This window comes from Nycticebus coucang, chromosome 12 (assembly GCF_027406575.1).
Source record: "Nycticebus coucang isolate mNycCou1 chromosome 12, mNycCou1.pri, whole genome shotgun sequence".
NCBI classification, from domain to species: domain Eukaryota; kingdom Metazoa; phylum Chordata; class Mammalia; order Primates; family Lorisidae; genus Nycticebus; species Nycticebus coucang.
The window spans coordinates 97719074-97736864 of NC_069791.1; the positions used below are offsets into that span (position 1 = coordinate 97719074).

At 58.7% G+C, this 17791-nt stretch overlaps 2 protein-coding genes across 4 annotated transcripts in view; both read left to right on the forward strand.

Moving 5' to 3' along the window:
• Nucleotides 1–17791, forward strand: part of LOC128561610 (tryptase beta-2-like) — a 219234-nt gene that overhangs the window by 158151 nt on the left and 43292 nt on the right. The window lies entirely within an intron of this gene.
• CACNA1H (calcium voltage-gated channel subunit alpha1 H) overlaps nucleotides 1–17791 on the forward strand; it is a 60514-nt gene that overhangs the window by 32712 nt on the left and 10011 nt on the right. For all 3 annotated transcript variants that reach the window (XM_053556054.1, XM_053556055.1, XM_053556056.1), the window contains exons 3-17: nucleotides 4041–4151; nucleotides 4228–4361; nucleotides 4787–4884; nucleotides 6899–7058; nucleotides 8375–8693; nucleotides 8846–8938; nucleotides 9730–10471; nucleotides 11971–12401; nucleotides 13179–13330; nucleotides 13994–14179; nucleotides 14758–14875; nucleotides 15060–15215; nucleotides 15573–15693; nucleotides 15812–16020; nucleotides 16923–17321. In XM_053556054.1, the coding sequence (XP_053412029.1) occupies nucleotides 4041–4151; nucleotides 4228–4361; nucleotides 4787–4884; nucleotides 6899–7058; nucleotides 8375–8693; nucleotides 8846–8938; nucleotides 9730–10471; nucleotides 11971–12401; nucleotides 13179–13330; nucleotides 13994–14179; nucleotides 14758–14875; nucleotides 15060–15215; nucleotides 15573–15693; nucleotides 15812–16020; nucleotides 16923–17321 (3429 nt within the window). The remainder of the gene's footprint in view (nucleotides 1–4040; nucleotides 4152–4227; nucleotides 4362–4786; nucleotides 4885–6898; nucleotides 7059–8374; nucleotides 8694–8845; nucleotides 8939–9729; nucleotides 10472–11970; nucleotides 12402–13178; nucleotides 13331–13993; nucleotides 14180–14757; nucleotides 14876–15059; nucleotides 15216–15572; nucleotides 15694–15811; nucleotides 16021–16922; nucleotides 17322–17791) is intronic.

Consider the following 17791-nt stretch of genomic DNA (forward strand, 5'->3'; position numbering starts at 1 on the left):
GGCCCCCAGGGAACTGAGGGTTCCCCAGGCCCATTCAGCTTTCTTGGCTGGTTGCTGGCTGGGGGGCCCAGCCCTTTAGACATGAGAAGGGGAGCAGAGGTGGCAGCCATACAATGGACTGTGTGGGGGCTGTAGTGGGCTGCTGTTCTTGAGGGGGTCCCTCGACAAATGGGACCCTGAAATCCTATTCCATATTTCTCTGGGACTTCTTGTTTGAGTCCCCTGCCCACAAAGGTGGTAGAACAGGCCAGCAGGTGCCTACCCCTGCAAGGCATCCTACAGGCAGGACAGCAGGGCTTAGGAGGCTGTAGGACATTCTGTGGCTCTCCTGGTCAGATAAGGGGAGAGTCACTGAGATCGTGGGCCAAGGTCAAGAGTGGTCACAGAGCATGGGCTGGTGAGTTCTGTTCTGCTGGCCACGCCTTGGGACCTAGTGGAGGCTCCCTAAGGGAAACCCCAAGGCAGAGATTCACACACTGAGCTGCTGTCCCTGCTCTGGCTGTGCCTAAACTGTCCCTGCTGCCCTCTGGCAGCCAGGTCCCCTCCCAGCGTTGCCTGCTCCCAGCCATGTCAACCTGGCCCCTCCTGACCTACAGTGGACATTGACTTTAATATGTAGAAGTTGGCTCATTACTTAAAGGAATTTTTAATTAAAACCCAGAAACTGTGTAATTAAGCTTCCAGAAGTCAGCAGGCCCCATGTGGATGTGGCTGGTTGGCACTGCCTGCCCTCAGCTGCGCATGGAAGCATGGTCAGTGATGGTGTGAGTCGCGAGGGCCCTGAACTGATCAAGCCTCTCCCTGCCTGGGGTGGGACATGGGCTTTCGGCCAGCTGTTCTCTCTCCTGGCAGAGCTGGGTGAGACGCTGGAACTTAGCACCTTTTGGCAGCCCCTGCCCAGGGCAGGGAGACCTGGCTGGCTAGGATCTGATCCAAGGGTGGTATCTGCCTGTTTATGTCTCCAGTAGCCTCCCAGGGCCCTCTGGGCACTCCTCTGGTACTATCCCCCCAGAGCCATGTCAGCAGGGTCAGTGCAGGTCTGATGGGAACAGAGTGCTAGGGGAAGGCAGAAGATTTACCCTGGGCAGGGGCCCAGCAGACTCAAACTGGGACTCAGGCAGGCTCTTAGTGTGTCTGTGCATCAGTGTCCTCTAGTCCTCAGCCAGAGTGAGCCGGCATCTATGAGGCACGTGGGCTCCAGGTGACTTGTGCTGCTGTTGTCACTGGCACAAAGAGCGGGAGGGTGCCTGCATGCCCAACCTCGGTCTGCCTGTTCAAGGTCTCAGCAGTGTGCATGGCTCTGACTCCTCCCAGAGCCAGATGGTCCTAGAGGTGGGGGGAGGCCCTCTAACCTCTCCAGGCTGCCCCTCATACCCATCTGCCGAGATTTGGAACAGTCTCTGCAGCCTAGCAGAGAGGGCCAAGGTACTGAGGCAGGACCCTGACCTGGGGAACCCTAGCCAGGCTGTCCTTGAGGAATTGCTAGGGGGGCTTTGGTGTGTAGAGCTGGTCTGTGCCAGCACCCATGAGAGGCCCCACCCACCCCTGCCAGCCTCTCATGGGTGCTGGCACAGACCAGCTCTACACACCATTCCCTGCACTGTTGTGGGCTATGGTTTCCCTGGACCCTCCACCTAAGGGTCTTGGCCATGATTCAGAAGTCAGTGCCTGCCCAGTGCCAAGGGAGACCATGCTCTATCTAGCCTTGGCTGATGGTATCAAGATGGTCGGGGGTGGTCAGTCTGATGCTGAGACACCCTTGTGGCCGGCCAGCCAGAAGTAAGCACTACAGAAATATTCCACAGTAGAGCCCCCATGTCCAGCTGTCTTCCAGTTCAGGGAACCCCAGCTCCAGCCTGGGTGTTCTTGCAGGGGTTTCTGTGGAGTGATCTGAGTGTGAACTTGGAGGCAGATCCAGGGAAATGAGGCACCAGACTGCAGACAGCAGGAGGAGAGTCTCAGTCCTGGGAGTCTGAGGGGCTGGAGGGCAGTCAGGGTGGGCTGGAACCCCACTTGCTATAGTGGAATGTTTGCTGGTGTGGGAGTAGGCAAAGAGGTTGGAGAGATGGGACAGAGAAGCGTCTGAGGCACCCCAGGGGTGAACAGCTCCCCTGTTGGGAGACAGGGGCCTGGAGAAGTAGGCTGGACCCCAAGGTTCAGGTTGGGCTATACCGCTTCCCTGCAGGGGGGTGGGTCAAGGAAGGCTGGGGGATGGGGGCCTCCTCCCAAGGGTCCAGCCAGTCCCAGGGTCCCAGGCCACCAAGCACACCTGCTCACTAGGTCTGATGTCCCTGTCAGGTCTTATTCTCTGTTGGGCATTGTGTCTTCTTTTGGTAGGTGAGTCATCCAGGTGGCCTGTTCTGTTTAACCAAAAGCAACATTCCCTTCACCATGGAAAAGTATAGTCCTGGGAGGTACACAGACAGCAGGAAGCAGCCAGTCTTCTGCAGAAGGTGCCTCTAAGGCTGGTGCTGGGCCAGGGGCCGGGAGAGGCCAAGGGGCCCAGGACCACTTGCTGGGCTTCCATTGTGTGGCCTTGGCCACCTGATGAACACAGCCTGCCCACTCCCACCCCCGGCCTCCTTGTCCAGCTAAGCAAGGACAGTACACAGGAGGTCTGTCCTGACAGCCATGAATAAGCCAACACACTCTGCCCACTCGGGCACAGGATGAGTGTGCCACGGGCATATTCAACCAGTAGCTAAGCCTCCCCTGGCCTGCTGCCTCAGGGAAGGGGACCAGTGCTGGGCTAGGAGGGGTCTGGTCTGCAGGGTTCATGATAGCTGGCAGCATGGGGGTGCCTAGAGGACCTGGCCTTCAGCTGCCTTAGCAGGAGGCTGATGGCTGTTTTTCCAGCCACGGTACAGCAGAGGCACTTGTTAGAGCTGAGCCCATTAAGTGTAATTATGACGCTCTTGGCGGGAACATGTAATTACATCAGTGGCCCCAAGGCCGGTGCTCTGCTGTGTGAGCCCTAGGCCAGGGCAGTGGAATGTTGGCGGGAGAGTGGGGGGGGCTGAGTTTGTGGGAGGAGGAGGAGCCTGGAGGCTTCAGAGTCCATCTGAGGAGGGGTGCACATGGGGGGAACTCCAGGCCAGCCCTACGGGTGATGGCACTACTCCTGAAAGGCACCCAACTTCCCCAGGCTCATCTCAGTCCCTGGCCAGACAGCTGCCCTGGACCTACCACCTCCCAAAGTTAGGGCCATCAAGACCTCTAGCCCCAGTGCCATACACAGTGACGCTCTGTCGGCATGGCCACAGGCAGGGCCCCTGCGCTGCTGCCATGATGTAAAGCCAATGTCCTGCTCAAGGTCATGTGCCAGGAAATGCTGCAGTTGAGACCCCAACCCTGGACCAAGTCCAGTTGTGAGGGTTGGGTGTCCATCCTTGTCGCCCTCCTGGGTTCCCTTCCTGTCCAGGAAGGTGGAGGCTGTGGGGCTGTTTGTTGGGAAGCTAATGTTTTACAAATGCCGGCTTCTTTAAGAAAGGTCACTCTAATCCACTCCCTCCCGCAGGCCTACCTGGTTCAGTCAGGGCAGGCGGCTGGTGCTGGTCTCAGGAGGCCCATGGGAAGCCCAGTCCTGGCCTCCAAGGGGGGACATGTAGGACAGAACAGGGATTCCAAGCGGGGGTGGCAGGTCAGATGTCCTACATCCCCTAGCTCCAGGACCCTTTCAGCTCTGCAGGGTACCAGGCCTGCAGCCACCCAGCTTAAGGGCTCCCCACATCGCCTGGCCCCCATCCCGGTGGCAGTGCCCCTGGCATCTCTCACTGCCCCCATCCATGCCTCACACACTGTCCCAAGACAGCGTCTGTGTTCAGAGCCCTCGCGCCACCTGGTGGCCACCTTCAGGGTGAACGGGTTCTGTGCTGGGCGCAAGCTCCAGGACCCAGGGTACCCAGGTTGGACATTCCCTCAAGCGGTGTGCTGGCTGAGGGATGAGCAAGTAGAGGCCCTGTGGGTGTGGCATAGTGGGAGCGTGGGGAACAGGTCCTGGCCTGCTTCCGTGTGGTCCTTAACCTGACGCGACCAGCACGTGGTTCGAGCATGTCAGCATGCTGGTCATCATGCTCAACTGCGTGACCCTGGGCATGTTCCGACCCTGTGAGGACGTTGAGTGCCACTCAGAGCGCTGCGCCATCCTGGAGGTGGGCAAGGCAGATGGGTTGGGGGTGGGCTGGCCTCTCTGGAGTCAGGGCCCTCCCTGATCCCTCCTTCTATCAGGCCTTCGACGACTTCATCTTTGCCTTCTTCGCTGTGGAGATGGCCATCAAGATGGTCGCCCTCGGTTTGTTTGGTCAGAAGTGCTACCTGGGTGACACATGGAACAGGCTGGACTTCTTCATCGTCATGGCAGGGTATGGTACCTGTGCCCCATCCAGACAGACAGAGTGACAAGCCCTTACCCATGGGGTACCCCACCCAGGCAGAGAGATGGGAAGTGTGTTCTGGATGGGTCTAGATGGAGCCCAGGTACATATCAGAGACTCTGGAGACCCTCCCTGCTAGGCACAAGTCTGGCACATAACTGGAGGTCAGTGCTACCACCTGTGCCAGCAGCAGGGGCATGGGAAGCAGATGGGGTGGTGGCCTGTGAGTCCTAAGGGGCCTCCCACGGGTGACAGGGTTGTCCTCCTCCTACCCTAGCCTAGGAGGGCTTCAGGCCTTCAGGGATATGGCCACCTGACAGGCTGGTGGGCTGCCATGGAACATGTTGTGGCTGTGGACCCCCCTGTACCCTAACCTATCCACTGAGCTGCCTCCTACTCTGCCCCTCCCTCAGCATGATGGAATACTCTCTGGATGGACACAATGTGAGCCTCTCCGCCATCCGGACCGTGCGTGTGCTGCGACCCCTTCGGGCCATCAACCGTGTACCCAGTAAGCAACCCAACCCTGCCCCAGCTTGAGACAGGTAGGCTTGATGGCTTGTCAGCCCTCTGGAGCCTTCATCAGAGCCCCTGGATCACAGCTACTTGGTGGAGCCCGGGCTCCAGCCTACGGCCCTTCAGGAATTGCCACTTCTTTTCTGAGAAAGATCAAGCTAACGGGTTAGGTTGGGTTGTCAGGATTCACAGGGTCCTGACTCCCATAGCATGAGTGACAGGGGCTACTGAGAACCTCAGGCTCCTCATCTTCTGGTATCTTGGGTGAGGGCTGAGGTTTGAGAGCAGATCCCTGATGGCTTTGCTATCTGGCCTATCCCATTGTGGCCCAGGTAGAGTGGACCTGCTGTGTGTGTCTACATGTGAGGAAAGCATCCAGGAAATAGCCTGTCCGAACATAGGTCATCCACCTATGTCAGCAGATGGTTTGGGGTCTTCCTTCAAAGCGTTCAGTGCTATGGTTGAGCTCAGCTGCTCCATTTCTGGGGTGCAGTGTAATGGATATATACACACTTGTGCATGTGTGGGTATACATACAGCTTTTCTGGCTGCCTGATCTGGATGGCCTTGGTGCTCAGGGCTTGTCCTGCAACAGACCCACCTACCACCAAAGTAGCCCCTACCCCCTAGGGCAGAGCACTCCCTCCCCCTAGGCTGCTGTCTTCACTGAAGGGCAGGTGGGTCAGGATTGTGCTGTTGTTCCTGAGTCTTCTTTCTACCTGCCAGCTAACTCAACCCTTGTGGATCAGGCAAGGCTCAAATGGTATGTGACCCTGAGCCTCAGTTTCCCCAGCTGTAACAGCAGGGCATGGTGGTACCCCAGCCCCCGGGATGACTGAATATGAGATAAGTTAGCACACATGTAACTCTGGGGCTTGTGCCTGGCATCCACTGCCTGCTCAGTGTGCTCAGCACAGACCTGATAGTAACACTTGCCTGGGGCCACCTGTTAGCAGTGAGGCAGCCTGGCGCAGCTTCCTTCCACAGGTGTATGCTTCTGAGGTTAAATTTCTGGAGTGGCCAGAGTTGTTGCCAGCAGCCTGGTCTCCTCCTGGGGACATGCTTCTGTCCCATGGAGGTAATTCCCTGTTTCTCACGGTAAGTCCCAGGGCACAGCCAGGGCTGCATCCCATTCTGTCTGCCTAGGATCCACTCTGACCCCTACACTATCTGTGATCTAAGAGCCAGCTGCCATCTAGCCAGGACAATGCTCACTGATTCACTGTCCCTGATAAATTTTTTCTTCTTGGCTATTTTTGGGACTTCAGTGTCCTTCCTGGCTCTGATTCACCCCTATGCTCTGAAGAGCCCATTTTGCCACCACCCCTGGGTGCTGATCATGAGACATTAGTACCCAGCCCCATGGCCCAGGGCTTTGCCTGTAGCCTCAGCCCAAGGTGCCTTCTTTCCCCAGGCTCCTGAGGTCTGGGAGGAAGACAGGCCCAGTAAGGAGCGAGAGATTGGCCTGTCCACTTCCTGGGTTAGTCTTGAGTTCACATAGCCACACCTCTCAGAAACAAGGCTTCAAAACTGCCTCTCCACAAGCCATTGCCTGTCCTTAGTTCCCCTCACCAGTCTCACTGGGAATGAGACAAAAGGCTGCCTCCTTAGCCCCATATCTGCTGCAGAGACCCCCCCCCCAGTGGCAGCCCACAACCCAAGATCCCATGGTCCCCAAGGCTGTTATTCCCTTGATGCAGCCTCAGGCAAAGCCTGGGGTCACCCTGAAGACCTGGGGATCATCTGGTCATGCCCACAGGGATGACCATACCCCAGTCCATACCCTGTCCATACCTCAGTCCATAGGTGTGGGTGTGGGTCTGACCCTTGGGACCTATAGTGTGTAGGAGGGGAGCTCTGGTTGTGGAGGGCCCAGGCCCATCAGACCATGTGGTGTAGACATCCATTGTGAGCAGTGAGCAGGACTTAGGCCTTAGAACTCTGGGCTTTGGTGAGGGCTAGGGGCCTCCTGAGGGCTTAGCTGTGCTGCCCTGGCCTTATACCCACAGGCATGCGGATCCTGGTCACCTTGCTTTTAGACACACTACCCATGCTGGGAAACGTCCTCCTGCTCTGCTTCTTTGTCTTCTTCATCTTTGGTATCGTTGGAGTCCAGCTCTGGGCCGGTCTGCTGCGGAACCGCTGCTTCCTGGATAGTACCTTCGTCAGGTGCGCAGTCTCCGCCCCGTGGGAGGCCCTGCCCTGCCCCAGGTGGCCCCACCCACTTAGCAGGCAGGGGCCTCCCCTTTCTTAAGTACCAGTTTTGAACTTGGGAGTTCAGTCTCTACTCTCCCATGTGGACCTCTTTGTTTCCTCGGGTTTGTCTGCAGACTGAGACTGCTGTCCTCAGCATTAGGAACTATTCCTGCCAGGGTGACCCCAATGGGGTTGAGGATGCCCACTCACCTGTCAGTGCCTGACCTTGTGGGGATAGCCACTGCCTTCCCAGGCCCCTGTGGGATTGCCTCCATGCAGAGTGGGGACTGCTAGGCCTTACATGTGCCCAGGGCAGGTGGGCAGACACTCCAGACCCTGTGTGTGTAGTAGGAGGGCCCCCAGAGAGCATGAGCAAGTCAGGTAGCATCTGGGGCAGGCAGGGCCACGATGTGGCCTGCAGGTGCAGGCCTGGTTGTTTCAGGGGAGCTGGGGGTAAGGTGGCTCCCTCCACTGCACCGCTAGGGTAGCTTCCTCTGTGTGCTGGGTGTGCAGGGGCCCTGACACCAGCAATCTGCAGCCCAGGAGACCTGCCTGGAGGGGGAGCTAAGCTCATCCTGCTGCTTCTGCCTTAGGGACAGTGCCCTGCAGATGCCAGTCAGGTACTTCACACTTGCTGCGTGGAAGGCCTTTCAAGTGGAGCCCCTTTCCTCAGATGCTATACTCCAGGCAGTGTCCCCACATGCAGGACATTTTCCCTTTCCTCCGGACTGAGGTCCTTTTGTCTTTGTCATCCTGTCCTGACATATCTTCTCCTTCCATGGACCCCAAAGAAGACAGGTGGCTGGAGGTGGTTGCAGTGCATGGCTCCTCCCCCCCTGGGGCCCCACAGATGCCCCCACTGCTCCTCCACCCTCCAGCACCAGAGTGGGACAAGACAAGTGCTGTGAGCCCCTAGGCCACTGCCCACAATGAGAGACATCCTCTGCTCCTGGGTCCAGGGTGTTGATTGCATTTGCTCACTGGGAAAGGGCAGGGCCCAGAGTGGCCTGAAGATTGAGGAGGAGGGGCCCACCAATCCCTTAGCTTGGGAGACAGGGAGGATGCTTGGGGTGGGATGGGGCCTTGTGCTCAGGTGGGGCATTCTGGACACTCTGTCAGCTGTGGGTAGCAGCAGCAGTGACAATGTGGCAGAGCCGGATTCAGGCTCAGAGGAGTGGCATGCAGAGGCCAGTGCAGTGAAGGGCGGAGATGCAAGACCCACACGTACTCAGTGCCGAGGCTCCCTAGCAGTGCCCCCAGCCTGACCCTGGCTATGCCATCACCCCCAGGAACAACAACCTGACCTTCCTGCGGCCGTACTACCAGACGGAGGAGGGTGAGGAGAACCCGTTCATCTGCTCCGCACGCCGTGACAACGGCATGCAGAAGTGCTCTCACATCCCAGGCCGCCGTGAACTGCGTGTGCCATGCACGCTGGGCTGGGAGGCCTATGGGCAGCCACTGGCCGAGGCATCAAGTGGTACCTCCCACAATGCCTGCATCAACTGGAACCAGTACTACAATGTGTGCCGCTCAGGTGACTCCAACCCACACAACGGCGCCATCAACTTTGACAACATCGGCTATGCTTGGATTGCCATCTTCCAGGTGGGCTCTGGTACCTCAGCTTCCCCATCCCCATCCCCTCAGGGCACCAAGAAAGCAGGACGGGGACCCCTGAAAGGAGCCGCACTAGTAACTCAAGATCCCAGTGGGGGAGTGTGCGCAGGGCTAGACTGTCAGCCCCACTGCCTTCACAGGTGATCACGCTGGAAGGCTGGGTGGACATCATGTACTACGTCATGGATGCCCACTCCTTCTACAACTTCATCTATTTCATCCTGCTCATCATCGTGAGTGTGGAGGGGGCCAGCGGAGTGTCTGTCCAGCCTCCAGCGGGAGGACTGGATGGGGGTGGCTGAGAAGATAGGCAGGCAGGGGCAGGTGGAGGCTGGAGAAGCCAAGAGGATTGTACAGCCATGTGGATGGACCAGAGCCTCCCAGGTGCTGTCGGAAAAGGCTTGCAAAAGAGCCAGGACCCCCTCTCAGGGCCACAGCTGTCCACAGTGTATATGGCCTCAGATGTGTCCATCACTTGGTCCTCTTACGGTGTTCAGGCAAGGCTGGGTTAGTAGGCCAGAAAAAAATTAGCAAGGCCCTGGGTGTACCAGAGGCACCCTGCAAGGACCTCATGAGCAACAGACAGATGCCCTTGTCTCATTCTTGGCTGAGTAGTTACCTATGCTAAGGAAGAAAGCAGGCCACAGGGGCCAGGGACGCCCCACTGAGGAAGGGAGAATGGGTGCAGTCAGGAGGATCCTGTCAAGAACAGACCTGTGGGAGGAGGGAGCAAGCCACAGGGACAGCCTAGAAAGAAAGTTCCAGGTCTCCCCAATGTCACGCAGATAGGCATGAAGCACCTGCCACGTGTTGTCCATTCAGAATGCTGTGGTCAGCAGAAGTACCACAGACCCTGCCCATCACCAGGGGCACCCTCTAGTCATGTTCAGAGTGTTCCCGCCCACCACAGGGTGTCCCCACCGGTCACATTCCCAGCATGTCCTGGCCCTGGTGTGGGCAGCACACAGTGGGGCTCAGAGTCCGGTCATGGCCGTGCTGGCTGACTGCTGCCGGCCCGGCGCAGGTGGGCTCCTTCTTCATGATCAACCTGTGCCTGGTGGTGATCGCCACGCAGTTTTCAGAGACAAAGCAGCGTGAGAGCCAGCTGATGAGAGAGCAGCGGGCACGCCACCCATCCAACGACAGCACGCTGGCCAGCTTCTCAGAGCCAGGCAGCTGCTACGAGGAGCTGCTCAAGTACGTGGGCCACATCTTCCGGAAGGTCAAGCGACGCAGCCTGCGCCTCTGTGCCCGCTGGCAGAACCGCTGGCACAAGAAGGTGGACCCCAGCAGTGCCCTGCATGGGCAGGGCCCCGGGCACCGGCAGCGCCGGGCAGGTGGACGTGCAGCTTCTGTCCATCACCTGGTCTACCACCACCACCACCACCACCACCACCACTACCACTTCAGCCCCAGCAGCCCCCGTGGGCCAGGCCCGGAGCCAGGAGCCGGGGACACCAGGCTGGTGCGGGCAGGCAGACCCCCCTCGCCATCCTCCCCAGGCCATGGGCCACCTGACACGGAGTCTGTGCACAGCATCTATCACGCTGACTGCCATGTGGAGGGGCCACAAGAGAGGGCCCGGGTGGCACATGCCACTGCCGCCACGAGCCTCAAGCTGGCCGCAGGACTGGGTGCCATGAACTACCCCACCATCCTGCCCTCAGGGCCAAATGGTGGCAAAGGTGGCACCAGCCCTTTGCCCGAAGGGAAGCAGGCTGGCCCACGCCCCTACGAGAAGATCCAGCATGTTGTCGGGGAACATGGTAGGGACCCCCAGCCCCACCCCATGGGGGAGGCCAGTGGGATCCAGGCAGGAAATAGGGCAGGGCTCTAGGGTGTTTTGCACCTGCCTCTGGGCACTCTTTGAGGAATGGACCCTCTGTGCTTCTGTAACCCCTAAGAAGGGAAGAGACTGAGACTCTGCGCGTCCAATTGTCCATAGCAAGCTCTAGGTACTGAAGGCTTAGTGGGGTGTGAACATTTGTAGGAGGTGATGTTCTGAGTCTGGTAGAGGAAACCTGTAGAAGCCTTCAAAGCCACATCCCATGGCCCCTGCTCATCCTGGGAGTGGCCATTAGGGTTCCACAGTCACCAAGGGTCAGGGAAAGGGGGCTGTCAGAGGCCTTCCCACCTAGGGCCTTGGCTTCAGCCCACCTTGGACTGACAATTGAATGGGGGCACAGGAATCCCCAGATGGTCAGGGTCTGCGTGGACCTGGAGGCACTCCCAGGTTCTGTGTACAGACGTGTAGGTGGCAGTGGCGAGGGCTGTACTTGGAGCAAGGTTACCAGGCCACTATGTGCCAAGCAAGTGCTGGGCACAGGCTGCTAGCCCTGCCCTGCCCGAGCAGTGGTCATGGAGTCCCAGAATTGTGGATATCCAAACTGCAGCTGCTAGTGAAATTCACACAGGGCTGCGAGGAATTGGCATAAAGGAGAAACTCAGGCCAGTGTAGTAGTCACTTTTGCAGAGTTTCATGTAGAAGCAATGGCAGTTTAGACAGGTTGAGGAGAATGCTAAAGTCAGCTTCACCCCTGTGCAAGGGCTGCTGGGAAGTGGCCTGTGTTATATTCTGTAGGCAGCACAGACCTGAGGCAGAGCGCTGCTGTGGAGGGTAGGTGAGTGTGCCAAGTGTTAAGTTATGCCCAGGTGTGTCTGCCCGGGTATGCACCTAGGTATTCATGAGTACGCCAGGTGCACCAAGGTGCTTGTGCTGGGTATTCATGAATGTACCCAGGTGTGTACCTGCTTAGAGTGTTCCTAGGTGTGTACCTTCATGTACACCTGTCCTACTTCTGTTGTGTGCATGGTGTAGCAAAATCCACAGACTAGGAGCTCAGAACAGCAGAAATGTGTCCTTTCACAGATCTGGGGGAGGTGGTGGTCTAAAATCTGGTGGTTGCGGGGTCACTCCTCCCTGCCCCCACTGGTTTCTGGCAGTCCTGGCAATTGTTGGCAGCCCTCAACTATGGACATGACCTGTGCCTCTGCCTCTCTTCCCTACATGGGTGTCTTCCCTATAGGAACATTTGTAGGAGGTGATGGGCCAGGGGTGTCAGGGCCTTGTGCTCCAGGGTGATTCCATCTTTTCTGATTTCACCTATAGAGACTTTGTCCTCATGTATCGCCCTGCACACAAGTTCCAAAGGTTAGGATGTGGGTGGATCTTTGGGGGGGTCCCCAGTGTGGGCCTGTGCTCCTGGACACCTGTATTGCTGCATGGCTGAGTGAACCTGGTCCTATCTGTGCCTTTCTCCTGCAGGCCTGGGCAGGGCCTCCAGCCACCTGTCGGGCCTGAGTGTGCCCTGCCCCCTGCCCAGCCCCCAGGCAGGCACGCTGACCTGCGAGTTAAAGAACTGCCCATATTGCGCCAGCGCCCTGGAGGACCCTGAGTTTGAGTTCAGCGGCTCAGAGAGCGGAGACTCCGACAGCCGTGGGGTTTACGAGTTCACACAGGACGTGCAGCATAGCGACCACCGGGACCCAGTACAGCCACCCCTTGCGGTGGGCACGCCAGGCCAGGGCAGGGCACGGCGGCGGGTGGCCTCGGGCAAGCCAGGCAGGCTGGGCCGCCTCTGGGCCACCTTCAGCTGCAAGCTGCACCGCATCGTGGACAGCAAGTACTTCAACCGCGGCATCATGGTGGCCATCCTCATTAACACACTGAGCATGGGGATCGAGCACCATGAACAGGTGTGTCATCAGCAGGGAACACCCCTGTGTGTCCTAGGATCTCAGCCTTTTACAGGGCCCCAGAAGGCTCCATGGGTATTGGGATAGGGATGGTCTTAGGGCAGAATGTCCACTTTTATCACACATTCGACAGTGCTCATGGGTTCCCTGTGGTCTGGGCCTTTGCCAGTGGCCAGCCCAGACCCTACAGCTCCAGTTCTGAGGGCCTCCTGGTGTGGGGGTGGGTCAGCGAGACCACCAGAGATCCCCAAGATGCGAGTCCCCAGAGGCATAGGACCTGAGGGTGTTCACCCTGCCATCCAGCAGATGAGGCCTCTGTGAGGATGACTCTCAGTCCAAGAGGAGGTATTGGGAGGCAGCACCTGGGACAGGGGTGGGAGTTAAGCTAGGAGGGCGGCAGGGAGAGGCCACCCTCTCCTGAGGCCATCCTCTTCCCCCTACCCCTGTCAAGTCTACATTGTCAGCCTCCACTCTAGGCTTTCTGAGCTGCTGATTGTTCTCTTACTGTAAAACAGTTTAGGGAAAACCCAACCACTGTTAGCCCCAGGCATGTTCAGGCAGAACAGCTGTCTTGTGAGGGTGAGGTCACAGCAAGCACAAGGACTCCTAGGTCATCAGGGCCTGGGGGAGCCAGGGATGGTCAGGGTGGCTGGGCGACCGACAAGGGGGTCCCTGTGCTAGGCAGTGGTTGGTGAGGCTCCTCTGAGTATCTGCTGCAGGTTCCAGCCCCTTGGGTCTGTGGCTCCTGCATCACTGCTGAGCCCCCTCTGCCCACAGCCAGACGAGCTGACCAATGCCCTGGAGATCAGTAACATCGTGTTCACCAGCATGTTCGCCCTGGAGATGCTACTGAAGCTGCTGGCCTGCGGCCCGCTGGGCTACATACGGAACCCATACAACATCTTTGACGGCATCATCGTGGTCATCAGGTGCGTACCCAGCTCATGCCCCACCCAGGCTAGTGGGAGCTGCATTTTCATACAGAGACCCACCCATAGTAATGGGATATCCTGGGTCCCTGGTCACCTCAGAGACTATTGTGGGTACTGCTGGTTACACTGTCAGCTGTATCTCAGACGAATGTTTCTAGAACCTAATGGAGCCCTTTCCTGCCTGAACAGAGCCCGTGCTCTGCAGCCTTTCAGTCTCAGGGCCGAACTGAGGGTTTGAGGATTTAGAGAGGCCTATTTAAAAGTCTGAGTCACACTTGTCTCTGGGGCATTTGCTACAACAAAAACAACCCAGCAGAGGCAGGAGACTGTGAGGGGACCCCCATCTTCCCCCAGGAGGAGGCAGAGCCCTCAAGGCTGAGGGGTCTCATACCTTGGCAGGAAGGGGGCTGACTGAGAACCTAAAGCCTGGTGTGGCTGTAAGGGGCAGGGGCAGGAAATGCCTTTGGGCAGCTTTCCTGACCTGGCCATAGCCAGGGTTTCCCCAGGGCCTGGGGGCCTGGTGCTGATTGGGCAGCTTCTGAGCCCCTCGGGCACCTCCGTGCAGCAGGCTCCCCCTGGAGCCACAGGATGAGGCAAAGGCCACTGTGGCTCCCAGGCTGACAGTCCTGCTGCCTGACCCCCACCTGGCGCCTGCTGCAGCGTCTGGGAGATCGTGGGGCAGGCAGATGGTGGGCTGTCGGTGCTGCGGACTTTCCGACTGCTACGTGTGCTGAAGCTGGTGCGCTTCCTGCCTGCGCTGCGGCGCCAGCTGGTGGTGCTGGTGAAGACTATGGACAACGTGGCCACCTTCTGCATGCTGCTTATGCTCTTCATCTTCATCTTCAGGTGGGTGGTGGGGCTGGGCCCTCGGAGCCTGCCCGGCCTTCCTTAGGTGGTGCAGAGCCAGGCCTGTCCCCATGCGCCCCCAAAGAGCAGGATCCTCCTCTCCACTGGCCCTGAAGCATCTGCAGAAAACTCAGTCTGCTTCCTTCACTCAAGCAGCATTGATTGAGCACCTACTGTGTGCCTAGCTCTGTCCTCACGGGGATCACACACAAAGGGTATTCAAAGATGGGCCCCCAGATAGACAGGTCACGGGGCCAGGCTCAAGGAAGGCCAGAGTGTGGGGGCAGTGTGTGCTAAGCGCCATGGGCATCAGTCTGCTCCAGGGCTCAGGACCCAGAGGGGCCAAGTATGGTGGGTGTGCCAGCTCTGCTGCTGCTCAAACCAGAGGAGCCTCAGACGTCTATCGCTTCTGGCGTTGGTCTTCTCACCTATAGAGTGGACACTGCTGAGCTGTGGGAGCTGGAATGCTCGGGGTGTCCAGAGCCAGAGGGAGGCAGAGCAAGGCAGAGCAGAGATGGGCAGAGTTGGCCCTCCTCCTCCCCTCCCTTCCCCTCAGCATACCCTGCTTTACCCCCCAGTATCCTGGGCATGCACCTCTTTGGCTGCAAGTTTAGCCTGAAGACTGACACCGGAGACACTGTCCCAGACAGGAAGAACTTTGACACCCTGCTGTGGGCCATCGTAACTGTGTTCCAGGTAAAATTGGCAGGGCTTCCTGTGATGTGAATGGGCCCCTGGAGCAGGCCCAGGGCTGAAGCATGAGTGGTAGTAAGAACACCCCCAGGGAGAAGGATGGCGCAGCCTTCCTGTTGACCCTGAGCTGCCCCAGGCCTGAGGACATGTCAGCATTCAGGGCCAAGCTGACCAACCACCCCCCTAGATCCTGACACAGGAGGACTGGAACGTGGTCCTCTACAACGGCATGGCCTCCACCTCCTCCTGGGCCGCTCTCTACTTCGTAGCACTGATGACCTTCGGCAACTACGTGCTCTTCAATCTGCTGGTGGCCATCCTGGTGGAGGGTTTCCAGGCAGAGGTGAGGGGGGCTCTGGGGTGGGGTGAGGGGGGCTCCCGGGGTGGAGGGGAGAGGCCCTCTGGGGTGGAGGTGAGTGGGACAAGAGCAGCTCCCGGGCAGGTGAGGTGGGCTTCTAGGCAGAGGTGTGAGGGGCTTCTAGGTAGAGGGGGCAAGAGCTCAGGCACATTGGTTAGGGGTCCTACCTAGACTGGCCTGGGGAGGCTGGGTCCCTTCATCCACCACTGCTTGTCCTGGTCAGCACCCTTGCCTTTGGGGGCTCCGTGCACACCTCATCTCCCAAGCAACCCAGCCTTCCCATCAGGCACAGGTGGTCCCATCCCTGGGGTCTAACACCCACCCTGTGGTTTATGGACTCAGGGTGATGCCAGCAGATCTGACACAGATGAGGACAAGACATCCACCCACTTTGAGGAGGACTTCGACAAATTCAGAAACCTCCGAGCCATGGGTTCACCTGCTGACAGTCAGGGCAAGGCCGGTGGGTAGAGCGGGCAGGTCCTAGCGCTGCTGGGCACCCAAGGCAAGGCCTGGGCATAGGAGTCTTGTCTTTGGATGCCTTGCCAGCTAGCAGGCCCACCCCCTTCCTGCCACTGCAGAGATGAAGACGTACGCACTGGCGATGACCCCCAATGGGCCCCTAGAGGGCCGAGGCAGCCTTCCCCCTCCTGTCATTGTGCGCACGGCAGCCACGCCTATGCCAACCCCCAAGAGCTCACCACACCTGGACCCAGCCCCTGGCCTACTGGGCTCACGGCGTGGCAGCGGCAGCTCCACAGACCCCCAGATGGGGGACCAGAAGTCTCTGGTAGGGACCCTGCCCTACCCCTCAGCCACCTAAATGTGCCCTGTCCTCGTGGCCTTACCCAGAGACAAGTGAGGGTCCTTATGCACTTCCCTAAAGCCCCATCCCTAGTAGGTTGGGGTGGCCAGACACTGAAACTCATGCACGTGTCTTGACTGCGTGGCAGGGTGAGAATCACAGAGCACAGTGGACGTGTGTGGGTGGGGGGAGATGCACAGAGTCAGGGTGGCACCATAAATACACTGCAGCTTAAATTCAGGATCTTTCAAAGCAAACACCTCCCCCAACAGGCAGATGCAGGACCAGGGTGGGGGTCGGGGAGTGTCAAGACAGGTCAGCACAGCCGTATAGTAAGGAGGCCCACACTGGGCTGTAGCTGTATCCAGGGTCGAGAGTGATCAAGGGGGCTGAGTGAGTGGTGACGGTCCTGGGTCTGGATCTGGTTTTATGTCCTTTCTTCAAGTCCAGAGTTTGGTGATGAGAAACTGACTTGGTCCCCAGAGATGAGGTCAGCAGCCTAGGGTGGTATCTGAGGAGTCCTGTATCCAGCAAGCTCCCATGGGACACTGAATCCATGGCCTGCACCTGGCCCTGCCTGGCCCAGAGGACAATCTGGGTCTGCCCTCTGGTGCTTGGCCTGGCAACAGAGCCCAAGGGTGTCAGCCACAGGTGCAGGTGGTTGTGTCAGCATCCACTGAAAACAGCAGGGAAGAGTGTCCCCCCATGGAGTCATCTGCACATTAAATGAGAGAATCCCCATACTGCTTAGCATCCAACAGGCCTCTTGGTGTCAGCAGTGACACCATTAGAAAAGGCCTCTCTGACCTGGCAGCCCTGGTACATGGGGGGTACTTGGGAAGGATGCCCTCAGCCCACATCTACCCCACTCACATCCCATCCTCCAGGCCAGCCTCCACAGCTCACCGTGTACCCCCTGGGGACCCAACAGCGCCTGGAGCAGCCGGCGCTCTAGCTGGAACAGCCTGGGCCGTGCACCCAGCCTCAAGCGCCGCAGCCAGCATGGAGAGCGGGAGTCGCTGCTGTCTGGTGAGGGCAAGGGCAGCACCGATGATGAGGCTGATGACAGCAGGCCCAGTGAGGGTGCCCGTACCACCCCGCTGCGGCGCACCGAGTCCCTGGGCCACCGTGGCACGCTCGACCTGCAGTCCCCATGGACGGCTGCCCTCCTACCCAGCAAGTCCCATGACTGCAATGGGCAGACAATGGCCCTGCCCAGCGAGCTCTTTCTGCGCATTGACAGCCACAGGGAGGACCCAGCTGATTGTGACGATGATATGGAAGCTGTGAGTGGGTTGTGAGGAGGTGACACACAGTCATCCCACATCTTGGGGCTGCTGGTTCCCCAAAGCAGAATTTGAGATGGGGTTGAGGGGATTGTTGTTACATGGGGGGCCTCAGAAGGCATAAGGCCGGGTACCCTTAGCTAATCCCAGAGGCAACCGCACAGCTGTGGGGGAGGTGGGCTCCCAACCTATCTTTATCAGCCACCAGCCAGGAACTGCCGAGGGTGGGAGAGAGGTTTCCCCCAGGCCACTTGTCACCCATTGGCCAAGGGCAGTTCTAAGAGCAGCCACTCCCTGGGCACCATGGACTCGGCTCTACTCTCCTCTTGCCTGGGTGGGGAAGGTGAGGTTCCATGACTGAGACCCCAGTGGCCAGAGATCCAGACTGCAGTGAGGATGAGGCAGACCAGCAGGTGGGAGGGTAGGGACATGTGCCCTGGTAGCCGCAGAAGGGCCCGGAGCTGAGAGCT